At 43.6% G+C, this 21,783-nt stretch overlaps 1 protein-coding gene across 1 annotated transcript in view; it reads right to left on the bottom strand.

Moving 5' to 3' along the window:
- Nucleotides 1-7,407, bottom strand: part of ric1 (RIC1 homolog, RAB6A GEF complex partner 1) — a 97,238-nt gene extending 89,831 nt beyond the window's left edge. The window contains exon 1 of the mRNA XM_056290993.1: nucleotides 6,794-7,407. Within this exon, the coding sequence (XP_056146968.1) occupies nucleotides 6,794-6,934 (141 nt within the window). The 5' untranslated portion in view covers nucleotides 6,935-7,407. The remainder of the gene's footprint in view (nucleotides 1-6,793) is intronic.
- Between the last annotated feature and the right edge of the window lie 14,376 nt (nucleotides 7,408-21,783).

Below are 21,783 nucleotides of genomic sequence, written 5' to 3'. Positions count from 1 at the left end.
CCAATTTTTACGACCCTGGATTTTTTAGAAAAGTTTTTAATCTTATCCCTGATCTATCGACCACCCACCTAATCACCGATGGAGATTGCAATACTATATTAGACTGTTTCACCGACAGTAGACAAATTGAAATCCAATATTGAAACCTGGAGGCTCTTACCTTTATCCATGATAGGACGAGTCAACGCAGTTAAAATGGTGGCTCTCCCCAGGTTTCTATACCTCTTCCAGAATCTACCAATATTTTTGCCCAAGTCTTTCTTTAAGCTACTAGACTCTACTGTCCTTCCCTTTGTCTGGGGATACAAGGCACATCGTATAGCCAAAAAGCACATACTCAAACCCAAAAGTGCGGGGGGCCTCAGTCTGCCTAATTTCCAATCCTACTACTGGGCTGCCAACTGCAGAGCGCTGATGTACTGGCAAGGCGCGTACCCAAACAGTCTCACCACCTCCACCCCTTCATGGCTTGCATTAGAGCAGGATATCACCAAAAGCTCTCTCCCTGCTCTTCTCTTCGCTAGGAACGTACTTCCAAAAGCCACTGTGGGTGATAACTTTATGCTTATTAACTCTCTAAAAATCTGGTATCAAATTAGGAAAGTGTTTGCTCTACCTGACATCTCTGCTTACACTCCTGTTTGCAACAACCATGCCTTTTCCCCTTCTCTAACTGATAATGCCGTCACAATTTCGAGAAAAAAGGGTATCATCACTATTGCAAACCTTTATATAGGTAGATAACACATTCGCCACCTTCGCACAGTTGAGGGAAAAGTATGCACTCCCTGCATCCCATTTCTTCCGTTATCTCCAGATTAGAGACTACGTCCGTACCAACCTGCCTACCTTTGAGGTGTTCCCTGCCGCTGTCAACTTATATACCCTTATGAATCAGCCCCCTCATTCAAGGAGACTTGTTACTAGATTTGTTGATGTTTTTACAACACACGATTCAGTCTCCACGCAGCACTTAAAAGAAGCTTGGGAGGAGGATCTTGGTATGGCAATCGAAGATGAGAGCTGGGAAACAAGCCTTAAAGCTATCCATAACTGTTCTATAACTCCCGACACCAACTTATCCAATTTAAAGTGATTCATAGGGTGCACTACTCCTTTACCAAGCTACACGCATTTTATCCCTCTGTATCCCCAATCTGCCCAAAGTGTAAAGCAGCGGAGGGCACACTGGGCCATCTTTTTTGGTCTTGCCCTAAACTAAATAAGTTCTGGTCAAATATTTTTAAACACTTTTCTGACGTATATAGTTGTGACCTCACACCAGACTCATACACCGCCATCCTGGGGGAAACCAGGCATCATCTAATTCTGTCTCATTTGGAACAGAAGACAATACAATATGGCATGGTTGTTGCAAAAAGGATTATACTCACAAAGTGGAAGGGTGAAGAGGTGCCTGTGTTTAGAACCTGGTTAGCTGAAATCACCAATCTGCTTCATATGGAGAAGATCTGATACACTGTCTCTCTTAAGCCTGCAACCTTTAACACAATGTGGCAACCATTCCTTTCTTATCTGTCAAAGTCATCTTGAATTGAAAAAAAATTTTTGGGGGGGGTTTAATTTATATAGCTGAGTGAACTACATTGTATTAAGTCTTTATACTGTACATTTTTCCTTTTTTACATTTTTTTTTAATTTCAGTCTGAGACATCTATTCGCATCTATCCCATTCAAAAGATGGTGCTGAACGTCATTTCTTTTTGTATCTTAAGAGCAGTTCTGTTGTTATGGTTGCTTTGGTTATTGTCCTTGTGTCTGTTTGATTTGCTTAGGGGTGGGGGAGGGGGGAGATGGGGGGATTTACTGTTTTTGTGATCTGTCTTGTCTATTCCTGTTAATTGAAAATTTTATAAATAAAATATTTTTTAAAAAGGGTATAGCGCCATACCCAAAAGGAAACATCAGGGCCTTCTAATTCTATTTTATTAATTCATAATTTGACAATCAACAAAATGTTTCAGAGGAAATAAACCATTTAAACCTGCCTATTCAGTTTGTGTTGGAATGTTAAGGGCTAAAAATGAAAGACTCTCCTTTGTCTCACAATCAGAATTTTGCTGCCTCTGCAGTTGCTGGGAAGAAAATGCTATCCTTTCAGCTCTGTGATTGGTGGTCCAGCTACAATTTTACAGAGGTCAAAGCAATAGTAATTCAATGAGAGAGTTATGTCAAATGACAGTAAACTTGACCAATTACATCTCCCCTCTAAATGGGTAGGCTTTGTTATTGCTAACTTTATGACAAGTTCTGCCCGCTGAGGAGGGGCAACAAATCACAAGCAGGCGGGGGGGGGGGGATCCTATAAACTAGCCAGCTAGTTAGCCTGTTAATTCCTGATGGAAGCCAACGTTACCACTAGTGAGTAGGACATCTTGAGAATTTACTATCCACACCGTTGTCAAGATTAACATTTAATGAAAAGCTGGTAATCGGCAAAGGAAGACCTACACCAGGGTTTAATTCGGTAAGTTATTTACAGTCTAATACACTGACATGCCAATTGATTATATTCTGGCCGCCCCTGCTACTGTTTGGTAGAAACTGGTCATTATGGAGAATTACCGGTCAATCTATAGATCAACCAACTCAGTGTTCACTATGCACATTTACCATAATATATATATTTAATAGGGCACTGTGCCAATCTAATAATATTATTTGTTAACAATAATGCTTGTTTGTGGTAGCGGGTTTCGAAAAAGCCTTGATCACTGTTCACTGTCCATGGTTCTGAAGTGTCTGTCGCTAATGGTTGATTGGCTGTGTGCGCGCTGTCCTGATGAATACATTGGCTTACATGAAATTTTGTTGATTTTGTGTGGTTAGAAGGGGGTGGCTGTCATGCATTTTGCACCCTGGGCTGTTGTCCCCATATTCCATTTAAGTGCACACACAGCTTGTGTGGTGATGCTATTATTTGTAAGGAGAATTTGCATTTTGTTTAGAAATTAGCTGTTTTTGTTTTGGTGATAACTTTCACTCGCTCCATGCTGTTTGCTCATTGCATTGCCTAGGCTGGGCTAGCGTCTTGATTTTTGTTTCAGAGCAGGAATTGTCATGGTAACTTTTGTGGTACTACAGGAGAGGAAACAGTAAGCTAGGCCGGTAGTTTCCTTTTTTGCTGAATTTTGCTGTCACGCTGAGGCAAGTCCCGCTAGTGGAACTGATCACAACCCCAGAATCGCCAATACGTAACAACAACATCATGGACCCGAAAGTAGAGCAATTGTGGCCAAAAGTTTCAGCCTGCCTCAGCAATGCAAAGCTGCCACCATCCAACATCAGCAGAGATGAGAGGAATGCACTCACAACTCTCAGGAAATACAATAACATCATCATCCTTCCGGGAGACAAAGGCAGATGCACTGTTGTATTAAACCAGAAAGGTTATAATGAAAAAGTTATGACGTTACTCAGCGACATAAATACTAATGAGCCCCTGAAACGAGATCCAGGCAATGGTTACAAGAAAAAGGTGATAGTTTGTCTGAAGCTATTAGAGCAGGACAATGCTATTGGCAGAGTTTTGTACCACAGATTATATCCAGGGGAAGCTACACCTAGTCTGTATGGTTTACCCAAGATATATAAACAGGATGTGCCATTGTTAGTATAATTAACTCAAGTGACCTATAACATCTCGAAGTTTCTGGCATGTATTCTTAACCCAATATTAGGCAGTATTAAACATAATCAGAACACTACGGATTTTGTGGATAAGGTGAAAGACATCATTATGGAGGTGGATGAAACAATGGTTTCTTATGATATTACATCTCTCTTAACGTGCGTTCCTCTTGATGAAGCAGTGGAGGCATTCTGTATGAAATTACAGAATGACCCCACCCTTAGCAATCGGACCACACTTAACATTTGACCTAGAATGTCTGCTCCTGAAGCTGTGTCTTCAGTCCACATACAGGGGGCGGTACTATAGGCAGAAACATGGGGGTGCTATGGGTTCCCTAGTTTCATCTACAGTGGCCGAACTGCACATGGAGAAAGTGGAAAAGAGTGCTCTGATGGCCTATCCAGGGACACCACCTAGCCATTGTGGACAACACCTGGATTAAAATGAAATCTCACGACATACAACATTTCACTGACTACATTAAATCTGTGGAAAACGACATCAAGTTGACCAGGGAGGATGTGAAAAATTACAGATTAGTCTTAGACTGTGAAACTGAAATTGGTAATGGGGTCATTTGATTGTTGATATTAATCGTAAACCAACACATACTGATCAGTACTTAAGGTTTGACTCTCATCATCCACTGGAGCACAAACTAGGAGTCATCAGGATGCTGTACCACCAAGCAGACGACGTCCCCACCAACACAGCAGCCAGAGAAGAGGAGAAATCTCACAATAAATAGGCCCTGGGTAAGTGTGGTTATCCTAACTAAGCATTTGTCAAAGCAAGGAAATCGCTCAAACAGTGCACCAGTCGATTGAGGAGAGGAGAAGGACAACCACTGTCTAAGTGTAAACAATGGTGATTCCTTATTTGGTAGGAGAAAACACGCTGCGCCAGAAATTGGTCCACCCCAAAGATCGGGTCCCCTGGCACAAACAGAGCAATATAGTGTACACTGTTAAGTGCCAGGAGGATTGCCATGAATTATACACTCGGGATACCAAACAGACTCTGACAAAGAGGATGGCACAACAAAGAAGAGCAACCTTGTCAGGCCAGGACTATGCAGTCTACACCCCTCTACACTCTTACAAGGATGAGGATGTGCACATCCTTGATAGGGAGGAACGCTGGTTTGAATGGGGAGTCAAAGAGGCTAGCTATGCAAAGAGGGAACGACGACCCCTGAACCGAGGGGGGGCTAAGAGTACATCTGTCACCATCTTATAATGCTGTGATTAAAACTATTCCCAAATCATCTGCGAACAGTACACATGACCACTGTAACTCTCATTAATGGTCATGGCAATTTGCATATGAAACTGATCGTGGTTTCGGTCATTATGAAACTATGCTGTTTATAAGGTTGGGGATACCTGCCATCAGCTGAAACTGACGAAGTCACTTAAATGTGTGATGAAACGTTTCTCCCACTAAATGTTGTGTCCAGATGAACTCATTCAACTTTCTGTGACATGCTTTTCACTGAAATTAACCATTAAAGAATGTTACATAGACTCTCATACACATGGCAGGCTCAAGTTAATATTTCAAGAACAAGTGATTATCAAAAGAGTAAGGTTAAGATATTGGTTTGGAACATACCAGTTCACTTCTTCCCAAATGAAAACGAACAAGTATGAGTCCAACTGATTTATTAATAATTACTGTAATCATCAGGTTGATTAATTATTAAGACAATTTTTGCACCATTATTTTTAACTTAACTTATGTGGATGTTTAGTCTACAACCCTACAAGCCTGCCCTCCTTTATAGACAAATCTTAGAATCGCTACAGGATGCAACCACAAGGGTCTATTCCTGTTAGGAGGTAGGCTCGTACCCACTGGAGCCATGTACAAAACAATGTGCAATAATCTATCAGTAGATAATGCCATCAAAAGTAAATATGTCTGCATTCTGCATTTCACAGAATTACACAAACTTAAACTCTGAACAAAGTGGAGCAGAATCAGGTCAAAGCCCTGATCTTGACCTGGGTGGTTTTGCAGCGTCCACCATGCAAAATTATCCCCCTTCGTCCTTAGTCAGTAGTGTCACGCTTGACTAGGGTACTTATTGTGTCAGTACGTTTCTATACCAGAGTGTTAGATGCCCCTGATTAATTACAAACCTGGAAGTCTGAACACATCTGGGACCCAAGAAAAAGGACTCGTCATTCTGAAATGGCTCTGCTTAAAAAAACTGTTCCAATGAAAGCTGTACAGCCAATGACTTCTTAAAACTGCACAGAAGCCACCAAGAAAACCACTTTATATGCAACTAGCATGACTGGCAGCTAGGAATTTATATGCAATTTGCAATCTTTTTTTTTTTATTTGTCAAAATTTGGAGGGGTTTTGTAATAAAACTAAATTGTGCTATGAAAGATTAAGTTTCCGAATAAAACAGCTAGTTGGCTTCAGCAACATCTGCTCATATTCAACCGCCAAAACAGATACCAACACATCGAAGTAGTCAAAACAAAGACAATGAAGACAAAACAAGTCCAGTGACATTTTATATTGAACACTTTGGCGAGTTCTGTGCCCATAGTAATAAAAAAAGAAGATAATGAATAAATAAACCGAACGTGATGAGGTAAATATTTGATGAAATATGTCTGTGCCAAAGGTTAAACTAACTAATGGCAAATATGTCGGATCTGACGAGATATATCTTTTGTTTATACTTAGGTTACTTTATGGGAAAGCACTTATACAGCCCTTTTTGGGAATGCAAAGTAACTAATTCACACGTATACGGATACTCTCAAATGGCTTCAACGCATACCAACCAACGCTGCGGATGACCATGTAGGTTACAGTCACGCGTTCACCGGTGATACTGGTCACACAGCGACAACTTAAAAGTTAATATCCATTTATGATAAGGCCAGAATCGTCATTTACACTTGGGAGTCGTTCATATTTTGAAATGGGATTCACGCACGGAAGGAAGACGAGCAGCCAAGTTGCATTTATTTAGCAGGTGAGGCGAAAGAGAAAGTGGGGGCACATCTAACGTTGCAATGCATAACACAAGCACCCACGTTTGCAAAGAGAAGCGCCTTACAATGTTGCTCAGACAGACAGAGTGGTTACGGAGGTCTTGCTGCAGCTGCTTACCCGACTAAACCAGATGCTGAGCTGTGTCTCGGACAACACGGCGAAGTAAAACCTCTGGGAGCTGGGCTGAATGTGGGAGGGTTTCTCTTCACTTCTGAGCGGACAAAGTAGCCTCCGGGGCCAGCCTGTAAGAAAATACATGACGACCGATCACTCCAGTTGGACACTCACAACAGCGTCGCAATGCCGAGTCGGTGGCCCTTGTTATTCCCAGTGTTTTTAATCCGCGTGGCTCATGAAAGGCCGGCAAATAAGAAAACAACTCTAGGTGTGGATACGTCTTCCAATGTCAACGCCGGTACAACTAGCAATCCATGAGGACCGAGAAGTGTCCAAGTAGCCGGTGGAGCTAAAAAGCTAAACGGGCTAACTAATTCCCTTGCCAATTTGAATCCGATGAGCAATCCGAGCCGAGGGGTTGTCTGCCCGAAAACAAAGCTTCTGAGATCCGCGACGCAGTCGTGCAGAACAACGCGGCACCCTGTAACTAACTCACGCTCGACTGACTTTCAAGCGCCTCCGAAATATCAGTTCTTGGGATGTTTACAACGACACTGTTTGTTTTTAATGACGGTAAAGCACCAAGTTCTCTCCCCTACGTCTCGTCCCGACGCCATCTTTGCTGAGCCTGCCAGACTCGAATCTGATTCGCTGTAACGGAGACGTATGCGTCGGACGACGTGTTGACATCTGACGTCATCGTGCCTGTGAACACAGTCATGGTGGCTCTTTGCTGACATCAAGCGGTTAGTCATCGCAGTAACTGGGTTATGTTTTTGGCTGGACCGGCTGGCGGGCCAACCCTTCAAACTTCTCTGACTGACTGAATGACTGACTGACTGAGCGTCCACGTTAGCGTGACTGAGTGATCATGTTTCTCTAACGATTTTTATTGATTTTCCCAATACACTTTTTTTATGCACATAACACATGAATATATATGAAAGTAAATAACCATAAATGCATTATACATAACCCATATGCATAAATTAGTACACAGATTGCATATGGATCTTGCCATACATATTGTTCATAGTACACACATACATATAGAAAAAAGAAAAAGAAAAATAAACAGACAGCAAACAAAAAAGAAAAAGAAAATGGGGGGGGGGGGGTTCTCTGCCGCCTCAGTCTAACTAGAATCTTCTTTATTGAGTGGGATTTGTAAGCTCTTGTAGTAGTCGAAAAAGGGGGGGGTCCAAACCTTCATAAACTTTTGTATAGACGGATACACCCTTGACGGGTGTATCTGATTTTCTCAAGTTTCAAAGACTGCATAATGTCTTTAATCCATCTGGAAAAAAATTAGGTGGTGCTTGTTTTTACTTGACTTTTACAGCGAGGGCAGGAAGGGTCTGCATTAGGAAACATTTTGGCCAGTCTAGCTCTCAAAATAACCTTTAGTTGTATTAAGCAGTGTCTTGCACGCGGTGAGGAGGTATGTATTAGGCCAAGTGCAGCCTCCCAGTCATCATCCGTCATTTCCCCTCCAACGTCCTCATCCCAAAGTCTCCTAACAACTTGCAATGAGGGGAGATATTACTTATTCTGTCATAAAGACTTGATATCAAGCCTCTGAAAGAATGTGATCGATTGTATTGCTTGTTGGTAAATTTGGAAAAGAAGTAACGTTTTTCGGGGCAACGTGTCAGATTTGGAGATATCTGAAAAAGTGAGATTTTGGCAGATCGTACATTTGGGAAAGTTGTGTAGATGAACCGAATTTTCCATCAACGCATAAATTAGAAAGTGACCTGATTCCCTTTCAGAACCAAACTCCAGAGGTAGAATCAGCGAGACAAGGCGGGAAGTTGGGATTATTTTGGATAGGGGAAAGTACTGATGTCGTATACAACTTGAAATGTCTCCTAAATTGTGATCAAATTCTAACTGAATGGCACGCTATTGGGTTGGAAGAAAATTGGCTTTGAGGAGGGGGTGAGGAGGCACAAATTAAGGAGCATAAATGAAATGGGCTGGAAGCGTGTTCCATTTGTGCCCAGGCCTCACAGCTGTCTTGCACACACACACCCCCTCCATGATAATATTTTCTTGATATTACAAGCCCAATAATAATAAATGAAATTAGGTAGAGCAAGGCCAGCAAGCTTTTTGGGTCTCTGCATGGCACTTATTTTAATTCTATGTGGTTTACCCTGTACAGTGTTTTGCAATTACTATTCTTGTATAGGGCGGCATGATGGCACAGTGGTTAGCGTGGTATCCTCACAGCAAGAAGGTCCTGGGTTCGAGCCCTGGGTAGTCCAACCTTGGGGTCATACCAGGTTGTCCTCTGTGTGGAGTTTGCATGCCCTCTGTGTGGGTTTCCTCCGGCTGCTCCAGTTTCATCCCACAGTCCAAAGACATGTAGGTCAGGTGAATCGGACATACTAAATTGTTGCTAGGGGTGTGTGTGTGTGTGTGTGTGTGTGTGTGTGTGTGTGTGTGTGTGTGTGGTGTAGTGTGGTGTGGGGTGGGGGTGCTGTGATGGCCTGGCGGCCTGACCAGGGTGTCTCCCCGCCTGCTGTCCAATGACTGCTGGGATAGGCTCCAGCATCCCCGCGACCCTGAGAGCAGGATAAGCGGTTTGGATAATGGATGGATGGATGGTTTACTGAGTGAACATATTTGACACAATTGGGCCGCTGGATCAGGTGACCAACAACGTCACTGAAGTTACATGATTGTTCAGCCTTTCCTGCCTTCTGCATTTAATCACTTTGTCTCTTACTTCAGTATTATGCTCATTTGTCTTCATTTTCTGATGGAGTTCACGCCCAGCTAATGAACTTTACACAGAGTGATTTTTATACCCATAAACGAGACCGTTACTTCAATGTCTTACAGGTGCATACTAATTATGTCCAATTGTGTTAACCTGAGTTTGTTTTAAGAACAATTTGTCATTTGTGTAAACTTGGCGCTTGCGGAGGACAAGGGGTTGAATACTTATGCAAAGGCTATGTTTTCGTTTTTAATTTATTAATAAAAATTCAGTGAAACATTAACTTGTTTTGTTTTGGCTTTGGGAACATGCTGTTAGAGCTTAGGGGTTCACAAAAATAATATTGTTCAGGAACGGGTGTGTGAGTATCTTTTATAATCCAGTAATTAGTGATGACTGTCAAGGGGGTTGAATAGTTTTGCAAGGCACTGTAAATGGCAGCTTTCATGTCCCATACACCGCACGACCCCGGGAGTGCTATTTTATTTGCCCCCACAATGGCTGCTGAACAATGGCTTTCCCCCTGAGGTCACTATTAAGAACATCAGTCCTACAGTCAGTCAGTCAGTAAAATTGTCATCCACCCAATCCGAGTCGAACCCCCAAACAAACAACACAACATGAACACAACATCACTGAAACACAATTTTAACATGAACGTTAACAGCCCCATCAGCCTTTGCACTCTCCCATTGCAGAACCGCCGCCTACAGTCAGAGTGACCACCTCCTCCGGTCGCTACAGTATTGTTATACAGATATACCTATCCTTTCTGGATTGCTCCCCACAGAGGAACATCAGAGCAAATCGTGTGCCTCAACTCCGTTCCTGCTATCATACATGGTTGTCGTCAGTGCTGCAGATTAAATCGCAATTGCAATAATTTGCATCCTATACAGACATGGGTACCAGAAACCTCCTTCTCTATTGACCTATGGAACGGTCACGCTGTAGTAAATAAGGCAGGTTTCATTCACTATTTTGCCTTTAAGGCTGCTCTGAACATTCTCACTTTCACTGAGACTGGGATTCATCCTGAGAATACTGCAACACCAGCAGCCCTTTCCTCAGGCTTATATTTCTCTCACTCCCCTCGCTCCCCTGGGTAAGGTGGTGGCACTGGTTTACTCACTACAACATCCTGCAAATATGCTCCAGTCTCCCCCCATCTCTCTTTAACCTCCTTTGAATATCATGCTGCAGCTAAGCTTATAATGATGATTCTCTACAGACCCCCTGGTCAGCTAAAAAACTTTGTTGAAGAGTTTTAAATGTTGCTTCAGTAAATGCCTGAGGTTGGTACACTATTACCCATCCTTGGTGATTTTAATATTCACCATAACAACACAAGCTTCTGAATGTTTCTTGCTTTTGGCTTCCTTCGACCAATCCCTCCTAAATATCTCAGCCACCCACAGGGCTGGTAAAGAACCTTACCTCATCCTAGCATGTAATTGTGCTGCCTCAGGAGGGGACATGGAAACCAGGAACATCCCTGGGAAGAGCTGTGGGCCAGATTCAACAGAGATGTAAATACATCCCTTCTTACTTTACAATTTTAAGATTCTTTTTTTTCCTTGAACTGAAAAAATTATAATATATCATTCCAGGTCGTCTTACCTTACATCTGCAGCCTGGAGAGCAATTTTGAGTGCAGATTCCAGCACATTGAAGTGTTAGGGGCCCTCGGTGTCCTGGGTCCAAAGGCAGTTACCTCAGATGAAATGACTAACATTTCAATGTTTAACACCCTAACAAAGAAATTCATCCCAGGACAGGAAGCCACAGTTCCGCAGGAGTGGAACTCTTACAAGCAGCATGTACTATCAGGATCATTTAAGGTTGGTAAATTGCCTGAACTAACATGAACTGAATTGATTTCTGTCTCATCTGTCTTGGTGGTTAGAATTGCTTGTTTTGACATCTGTAAATGTTTCAATTGCCCTGTATGCTCTTTTGCCCTTCCGTGGCTAATCTCTGAAGTACAAGACGCAAGCTCAGATCATGCAGCTGCTGGCCAGTGAAAACGATGAATGGGCAGAAATAGACCCAAACCTCTGCCTTCTAGCTGCAGCTGGGCTGGTCATCCCCATCTCCACTGTAAACTGTGAGAGAGATTTTTCAACCATGAACAGGGTAAAGTGAATTTTATCTTTCTTTCAGCACTAAATATATTTTGCATCTAATTTCTGTGTAGTTAATTTAAAGCCAAGTTTCTGTTTTCATTAGTTTTTCATGTCAAAACTGACCCGAGAAACAGACTGAAAGGGGAGCACCTGGCTGCATGTCTGTGAATATCAATGAATGGACCAGCACCAGAGGCGTTCCCTTATGCACAGGCGTTGGAGCTCTTCTTTGGAAAACCCAGAAAGATTAAGTGCTCTGACAAACAGTGCCAACTTAGTACTCACTAAAGAGTGTTTTATTCTTAATAGAAATATTCAATAAATCAAAATATTGTGTTAAAGGTCACACATATTTGTTGTTTGTCACATGTAGTAGACTATTTTTGTGCCGGCAGGTAATGCCGGCCCTTTCTGCTGGCTACCACCACAAGTATATTTCAGCCCGGTGGGAAACACTGATGTAAGTACATTGAGAACCACTAAACCTGAGTCAAATTCCATCCATCCATCCATCCATCCATTATACTACAAACCGCTTATCCTGCTCTCAGGGTCGCGGGGATCGGGTCGCGGGGATGCTGGAGCCTATTCCAGCAGTCACTGGGCGGCAGGTGGGGAGACACTCTGGACAGGTCGCCCGGCCTCAAATAAAGATGATTCCGATTCTGATTCTATTTGCTTCTGTAGTTGTGCCGATGATACACATTTACACTGATCAGGCGAAACATTACCTTCTTAATATTGTGTACAATACAATACAAAGAACTTTATTAATCCCACTAGAGGAAATTTGTTTGGAGAAGCTTGTGAACACAAAACACAGTAACATGCAAACAAACAAATAACACAAACAATAAATAATAACACCCCAGGGAGCTAAATGTGGAATAAAATCTATAAAAATCTATAAAAGTACACAATCAGAAACACAATAAGACAAACCTGATAAAGGCAATAGAAAAATCTGCTAAAAAAACACTATGGTACATTTAATAATAGAGGTGCAACAGGTATGAATGATTCAGAATAACAGTTAGTTTTACAAGCAGGTAAAACATAATGGCGCCCCGATGGCAACAGAGAAAATTCACTTGCTAGAACATGTCCAAAAGCCAAAATACTTGCTGCTTTCTGGAGGACTTGTTGGTTGCAAAAGGAATTCAGATCTCTTTGTTTCACTCCGGTGATCTTGGAGATGGGCCCCAGGTGCTGCACTGTGGCTGTTCACTGCTCCTAGCTACATGGCTAGGATGGGTTAAATGCAGAGGATGAATTTCCTCAAGGGAGTTAATAAAAGTATATCTCTAGCATTCACAAGGTGAGGCCAAAGGGAACCAAGAACTGGTACAGGTGCAAAGGAAAAAAAAATCACCATGCAAACGAGTGCCATTTCAAAGAGACAAAATGCCATATCTGTGGCAAGAATAGGCACATTAAAAAGGCATTCCACCCCAAGACACAATAGCATGTAAGGAATTCACAGGATAGAGACCAGCAAAAGAAACACACAAAATATGTGAAAGACACCGATTTGGAGATGTTCACTATTTTGACTGTCTCAAGTGAGGATACTGAACTGTATGAAGCATCATTCTCTGCAGCTGATGTTGATCTAGAGATGGAAATAGATACTGGGGCTGCAAGGAGTATCATATCACAGGGAAGATACAGAAAGGTATTCTCACATCTGCCACTGCAGAGAGCTAAAGTTAAGCTTGAAGCTTATAATGGAGGTTGCATTCCTGTTTTGGGGCAGATCACTGCCAAGGTGGTATATGGGGGTCAAACAAACTTACTACTTTTGGTTTTTAGATGGATCAACACTGTGTGGCAGAAATTGGCTAAGGAATCTCAGGTTAAACTGGCAGCAGATAAAGTATCTGAATGAAACAAAGTGTAGGTCACTTAGTGAAGTGCTGAATAAATACTCTGAGGTGTTCAGAGAGGAGTTGGGGACTCTTAAGGACAGAAAAGCCTCTATCATAGTTAAACCTGATGTACCTCCTAAACTTTGTAAACATTGACCTCTCCTCTTTTGCTATGAAAGAAAGAGTAGAGAAAGAACTCATGAGGCTGGAGGACATGAACATATCTCCAGTTAAGCACAGTGAATGGGCAGCACCAATAGTGCCAGAAGAGACATGTCACTCTGCCTATGTGGGGATTATAAAATGTCAGTAAATCAGGCAGTGGGAACAGACACCTACCCCTTGCCTCGTTTGGAGGAGCTTTTAGCAACCCTCAGTGGAGGCAGTGTCTTCTCTAAGATAGACTTAGTAGCATCTTACCAGTGGCAGTTTTTCTTGATGACCTGCTCATTATGGGACGCTTGGAGAGGGAAAATCTCCACAACCTTCAGAAAGTCCTACAACGCTTTCAGGAAAATGGACTACGAATGAAACGCTCTAAGTGTGAGTTTGGCAGAACTCAAATAGAGTAACTATGCCATGTACTGGATGAGCATGGCATTCATCCTTCAAAGGACAAGGTGAGAGCTATACAGGAGACTTCTGCCCCTACCAACATCAAGGAGCTCCAGGTTTTCTTGGGAATTTTTAATTATTATGGAAGATATGTGCCACAGCAAAGCACAGTCTTATCACCACTGTACAGACTGCTCAGAGGATATGCAGCTTGGAAAGGGACTTGGGTAGAACAGGTTGGTTTTGTTAAGTGTAAAAAACTGCTGACTAGTGACCGGGTTTTAGCCCACTATGACCCCAGACTACCACACACCTTAGCATTCGATGCCTCAGCTTATGGCATCGGAGCAGTTATTCGACACACTACGCCACACACTACGGAAGAGTGACCGATTGTTCAGCCTCTCAAACACTGTCCTCAGTTGAGAAAACATATTCTTAAAGAGAGAAGGAAGCTCTAGGACTGATACATATATGGCGTAAAGAAATTCCACCAGTATTTGTGGGGTAGACATTTTAACTTAGTTACTGACCATCACTCCTTACTGACAATGTTTAGTGAGCACAAAAGTCTGCCCACACTGGCAGCTGCACCCACTCAGCAGTGGGCAATTATATCAACAGCGTATGATTACCACATTGTCTATCACAAGTCAGAAGAGCATAGTAATGCTGATTGACTTTCCCGTTGTCTTTTGCCCGAGACCAGTGAAACAATAACTGCTGTGACTTCAGCTCTAGTTCACTCAGTGCTGGCAGATTATTTACAAGGAGCACTGCTCAATGCCACACAAGTTGCAAGGACCAAGGGCACCAACATTGAGGTTTCTCAGGTTTATAAGTTTGTCAAGGCTAGCCTACCCAGGTAGAGGAAATCTGAAGGTGTTTTTCACAAAGAGAAACAAGCTGTTCATAGAGCAAAGTTGTATCCTATGGGGGACCAGAGTCATTGCACTCTCAAAGATGAGAAGAGCAGTGTTAAAAAGAGATTTGCTTAGGCCACCAAAGCATAGTGAAAACAAAAGCCCTAGCTCGGAAATATGTATGGTGGCCAAACCTTGACTCTGATGCAGAGCAAATTTGTAAGGATGTGAGACATGACAGCTGAAACAAAAAAGGCCTCAGCAGGTTCCTCTACACCCATGGGAGTTCCCAGGTGAGTCCTGGAGGAGACTGCATATAGACTTTGCCGGACCCTTCCTGAACAACATGTTCACGATTGTTGTTGTACACAAAGTTGTTGGGAGTGTTTCACATGTCACAAATTACCTCTCAAGCTACCATTACAAGGCTGAGGCGACTGCAACTCTGGGGTTGCTCACTGACAGCAGCAGAGAAGGGGTCAGTGACTAACACAATTCGTGGCTGCATGGCGTGGAAATCCTGAAAGCATTCCTTGAATTGCTGCTGCAGTGTTTCTGTGTCTGCTCTCTACTTAAGAAATGTTTCTTACATTCGGGGACATCTTTGTGCATCTCTTCATAGGCGAGAAAGTGTGCCAAATTTGGATGGACGAATGAAAAGCCTTCTTTGAACAGGGCTAATTTACGCTGGGTGTCACAGGCTCTGCACTCTCAATGTTTGCATTCTACCTGACAGGTCGCTCCTACCAGGTGACATGGAGGGGATCTATGTCGGAGCCTCGCAGACTGACTACAGGCGTTCAACAGGGTTTGGTTCTGGGTCCTCTCCTTTTCTCCCTGTACACGAGATCCCTGGGTTCTGTTATTCGCTTGCATGACTTTTCTTACCATTGTTATGCCGATAACACCCAGATTATCTTGTCCTTTTCTCCCTCTGACACACAAGTAGAGACACGCATTGCTGCATGCTTGACTGACATCTCGGAGTGGATGGTGCCACACCACCTGAAGTTCAATCTGGACAAGACAGAGCTGATGTTCCTCTCAGTGAAAGGTTGCCCGCACCGAGACCTGGCCATCACCATTGACAACACTGTGGTGACGCCAACTCAGACTGCGAGGAATTTGGGTGTGATCCCGGATGACCAATTGTCATTTGCTGTAAACATTGCATCGGTTGCTCGCTCCTGCAGATTTCTGCTCCATGACATCAGGAGAATTTGCCCATTCCTCACCGACGAGATGGCACAGGTGCTTATTCAGGCTCTGGTCATCTCCCGGCTGGACTACGGCAACTCCCTCCTTGCTGGCACCCCGGCGTCGGCCATCAGACCTCTGGAGCTTGTTCAGAAAGCTGCAGCTCGTCTGTTGTTCAACCGCCCTAAGTTCTCCCACACAACTCCCCTTCTCATGTCCCTACACTGGCTCCCAGTAGCTGCTCGAATCCAGTTTAAGACTCCGGTGTTAGCCTACAGGGCAGTGAAAGGAACAGCTCCTTCCTATCTCCAGGCCATGGTCAAGCCCTACACCCCCACCCGACCATTCACTCTGCTGCCTCTGGATGCCTGGTTGCCCCATCGCTCAGAGGCCCCTGTTGCCGATCGACCTGGTCACAGCTCTTTTCTGTCCTGGCCCCACAGTGGTGGAATGAACTCCCCACTGATGTCAGGACAGCAGAGTCGCTGCCCATCTTTCGGTGCAGGTTGAAAACTCACCTCTTCAACAACTACTACCCTGTTACTTGCTCTTAGCACTTATTGTATTCACTCATTTAAAAAACAAAAAAAATCTCTTTCTTGCGCTTTTACTTTAGCACTGGTTTTGCTCTTAGATGCTTGTTTAGATGCACTTATGACCTCTGATGACTAGTAGTTCTCCTGATTTCCTATGTTAAATGCACTTATTGTAAGTCGATTTGGATAAAGGTGTCGGCTAAATGACTGTAATGTAATGTAATGTAATGTATTGCAGTAAGCACTTGTATCACATCTAATACTGTCCTTCAAAAATGCTAGGATTTCAGTGTGCAGCACAAAAAACCTCTCCAAGCACTTTCCACAGCTCATCCATCTGAATTGTGTGCATCTGTAAATCCCCATAAGCGGCACTCACTTCATCCAAAAAGGCTACAAACATCCTATGATTGAGAGACCTGTTCCCTCCTTGAATGAAATTGGTAACCTTGGTAACTAAATCCATGACATGGCTGAAGTTCATTGTCTTGGCACAGCTGCCTCCCGTAAGCTCAAAATACAATAGGATTTAGCTTATGATAAAAATTCTCACAAAGAAAACCCACATTCATAACCATATATAAATAGTTAGCTAGCAATAACTTTTCCCACCTGATGTACAATGTAGTGCAATACTGGACAGTCAATGCCGCTCTGTTGGAGGAGCCCGGCAAATCCAGTATGTCTTCCTTGCATTGATGGTGCACCATCATTAACAACAGCTGAAAGCTTGTCAAAGTGTTCATGCTCACTTGCAACACTTTTAACGATGTTGAAAACATCCTTGCCCTAGGCAGTGTCATGCAGTGGATGCTGTCCAATATCCCAAAGCCTTTAAAAAAAAGCAGAAGGGAATCAGATGAATGTCGCAGAGTGAACAAACTTCAACAACAGGCATCACCAACTGCAGAAATTGCGGTGGAAATCACCCACAAAGAGAGTGTCTGGCATACGGGCAGCAGTGCCACAACTGCAACAAATATAACCATTTCAAAAGGTACTGCAGGTCCGCTAGACAAGCCCATGCTACAAACCTGTCAATCATCTGGTCACAGCAGAGGACTCAGGCAGCAGCGATGGCTCATTTCATGTAGCTGGACTATCACTAGACACTAGAGAAATCAGCACAGTCAACCTGGAGAACATAAAGAACAAAAAGGAGATCTATTGCTCAGTCACAGTGAATGGCAAACCATTGGAACTACAAACCCCAATTCCAATGAAGTTGGGACGTTGTGTAAAACGTGAATAAAAACAGAATACAATGATTTGCAAACCCATTTCGACCTATATTCAATTGAATACACTACAAAGACAAGATATTTAATGTTCAAACTGATAAACTTTATTGTTTTTTGCAAATATTCACTCATTTTGAATTTGATGCCTGCAACATGTTCCAAAGAAGCTGGGACATGGGCAAAAAAAGACTGGGAAAGTTGAGGAATGCTCAAAAAACACCTGTTTGGAACATTCCACAGGTGAACAGGTTAATTGGAAACAGGTGAGTATGGTGATTGGGTATAAAAGGAGCATCCTCAAAAGGCTCAGTCGTTCACAAGCAAGGATGGGGCGAGGTTCACCACTTTGTGAACAACTGCGTGAGCAAATAGTCCAACAGTTTAAGAACAATGTTTCTCAATGTACAATTGCAAGGAATTTAAGGATTTCATCATCTACAGTCCATAACATCATCAAAAGATTCAGAGAATCTGGAGAAATCTCTGCACGTAAGCGGCAAGGCCGAAAACCAACATTGAATGCCTATGACCTTCGATCCCTCAGGCGGCACTGCATTAAAAACCGACATCATTCTGTAAAGGATATTACCACGTGGGCTCAGGAACACTTCGGAAAACCATTGTCAGTTAAAACAGTTCGTCGCTACGTCTACAAGTGCAAGTTAAAACTCTACCATGCAAAGCGAAAGCCATATATCAACAACACCCAGAAACGCCGCCGGCTTCTCTGGGCCCGAGCTCATCTGAGATGGACTGACGCAAAGTGGAAAAGTGTGCTGTGGTCTGACGAGTCCACATTTCAAATTGTTTTTGGAAATCATGGACGTCATGTCCTCCAGGCTAAAGAGGAAAAGGACCATCCAGATTGTTATCAGCGCAAAGTTCAAAAGCCAGCATCTGTGATGGTATGGGGGTGTGTTAGTGCCCATTGCATGGGTAACTTGCACATCTGTGAAGGCACCATTAATGCTGAAAGGTACACACAGGTTTTGGAGCAACATATGCTGCCATCCAAGCGACGTCTTTTTGAGGAACGTTCCTGCTTATTTCAGCAAGACAATGCCAAGCCACATTCTGCACGTGTTACAACAGTGTGGCTTCGTAGTAAAAGAGTGCGGGTACTAGACTGGCCTGCCTGCAGTCCAGACCTGTCTCCCATTGAAAATGTGCGGCGCATTATGAAGCGCAAAATATGACAACGGAGACCCCGGACCGTTGAGCAGCTGAAGTCGTACATCAAGCAAGAATGGGAAAGAATTCTACCTACAAAGCTTCAACAATTAGTGTCCTCAGTTCCCAAACGCTTATTGAGTGTTGTTAAAAGGAAAGGTGATGCAACACAGTGGTCAACATGCCCCTGTCCCAGCTTTTTTGGAACGTGTTGCAGGCATCAAATTCAAAATGAGTGAATATTTGCAACAACAAAAACAAAAAACAATAAAGTTTATCAGTTTGAACGTTAAATGTCTTGTCTTTGTAGTGTATTCAATTGAATATAGGTCGAAAAGGATTTGCAAATCATTGTATTCTGTTTTTATTTACGTTTTACACAACGTCCCAACTTCATTGGAATTGGGGTTTGTAAAAGTAGACACTGGGGCCAAGTGTAATGTCATCTCCTCAGACACTTACAACTTCGTGAAACAGGTAGAGAAAATCGACAAGATGCAGACAGCCAAGCTAGTTGCATACAGTGGAACCGTGATCCACATAGAAGGCACTGCAATGCTAAAGTGTCAAACGAGGAGGCAGACACACACACTGCAGTTCCATGTGGTGAAGAACAATGTCCAATCACTACTTGGCCTACCAGACTGCATAAACATGGACTTAATTACCTTAAACAACGACATACATCAAGTTGACATCAGCGAGGATTCAACATTCTCACACAAAATATTCTCTGAATATGCTGACCTGTTCAATGATGAGATTGGCTCACTACCAGTAACATACTCAATGAAAGTCGATCCAAATGTCACACCTGTCGTGAGGCCACCAAGGCGCATCCCCGTAACTATGAAGGACAAAGTCAAAAAAGAGCTGGATTGGATGGTGACATTGGGAGTAATCACACCAATGACAGAATGGGTTTCTGCAATGGTTGCCACACACAAGAAGGACACTGACAACGTTCGCATATGCATCAATCCAAGTGACTTGAATGAAGCTTTAATGCACCCTCACCATCCTATGCGCACGGTCGAAGAGGTGGCTGCACAAATGTCTGACGCCACTGTGTTTTCGGTGCTGGATGCAAAAAGTTCATTCTGGCAAATCAAACTAGACACAGAATCCTCCATCCGAACAACATTCGCCACACCCCTGGGGAGGTTCAGATTCCTGAGAATGCCCTTTGGAATCAGTTCGGCATCAGAGGTCCACTAACGAGCGATGGGGCAGGTCTTCACGGGCTATCCATGTGCGATCATCGTCGATGACATCATCATGGGTGGCAGCAGAGTAGAGGAACATGATGCCAACCTTAAAAAGGTCCTGGACAGGGCTCGGAAAGTGAAGCTCAGACTGAATCCGGTGAAATGGAGGTTCAGACTCAAACAGGTGAGCTACGTGGGACACGTTTTCACAGACCAGGGACTCAAAGCCGACCCTGCGAAGATAAAAGCAATCGCTGCGATACCCCCGACTGAAGACAAGGCAGCTCTTCAGAGATTCTTAGGAATGACAACATACCTTGGAAAGTTCATCCCTAACTCCAGCGAACTGTCTGCACCACTCCGCCAGCTGCTGCAACGTGACGTAGCCTGGTGTTGGGAAAAGGAACACGAAGATGCATTCAACGGACTGAAGGCCCACATATCAAGCCCTCCGGTGCTGAAATACTGCGACGTGAGAAAGCCTGTCACTCTCACCTGTGATGCATCACAGTATGGCCTTGGTGCGGTGCAGCTTGCCTACAGGGAGGCAAACCCATAGTATATGCCTCGCGCACCTTGACGGAGACTGAGACAAGATATGCTCAGATAGAAAAGGAGCTGCTGGCGGTGGTGTTTGCATGTTTCAAGTTCTATGACTACGTCTATGGCAAGCCAATCACAGTCGAAACCGACCATCAGCCCCTCATCACAATCCTGAACAAGCCAATCCACACCGCACCAGCGCGTCTGCAACGCATGATGCTGAAGCTGCACAAGTTCAACTTGACGCTTGTCTACAAGAAAGGGAAGTTCATGTACTTGGCCTACACGCTGTCTCATGCAGCAAGGAAGAGCACATCACAGCATCAAACTGAACAGAACGACTTCGAAGTGCTGGCAGTCCAGCCCATCTCATCAAATCGCCTGAAGGAGCTGTGAGAACACACAGCTGCAGACTTTTCAATGCAAGCTCTCTGCCGCACTATCACGCAAGGATGGCCCGACTGAGCAAGCAGTACTGCAGCCGCTGCAAGACCATTCTTTGCATTCCGGGATGAGCTCACCATCGACAATGACATTGTAATGAAAGGAACAAACGGGGAATGCAGAAAGCGCACCATAACAAGTCAAGCAGACCACTGCCTGCACTGGAACTGTCCCAAATGGTCCGTCTTCAGACTACAAAGGGACATGACAAGATCGGAGTGATCAAAAGGAAGTGCAACGAACCTAGATCTTACATCGTTGAATCGGAAGGAAAGGAATACAGGAGAAACCGACGGCATATTCTGCCAGTATCCGAACCTCAACATATCCTTGACCAAAATAAACACGTTCCATCAGTACTTACCAGAGAGCAAGACAAGGATGGCACTCAAGTGGAACGCATTCCATCAGTACTCACCAGAGAGCCAGACCATGGCACTCAAGCGACCACTGAAGAGCTACCACCAGTCGTGGAGCCACCTGGACATTCTCAATCCCCCTATATCACAAG

Source organism: Lampris incognitus, chromosome 12, assembly GCF_029633865.1.
Source record: "Lampris incognitus isolate fLamInc1 chromosome 12, fLamInc1.hap2, whole genome shotgun sequence".
In the NCBI taxonomy this organism is placed as follows: domain Eukaryota; kingdom Metazoa; phylum Chordata; class Actinopteri; order Lampriformes; family Lampridae; genus Lampris; species Lampris incognitus.
This window is presented reverse-complemented; position numbering and strand designations above follow the sequence as displayed.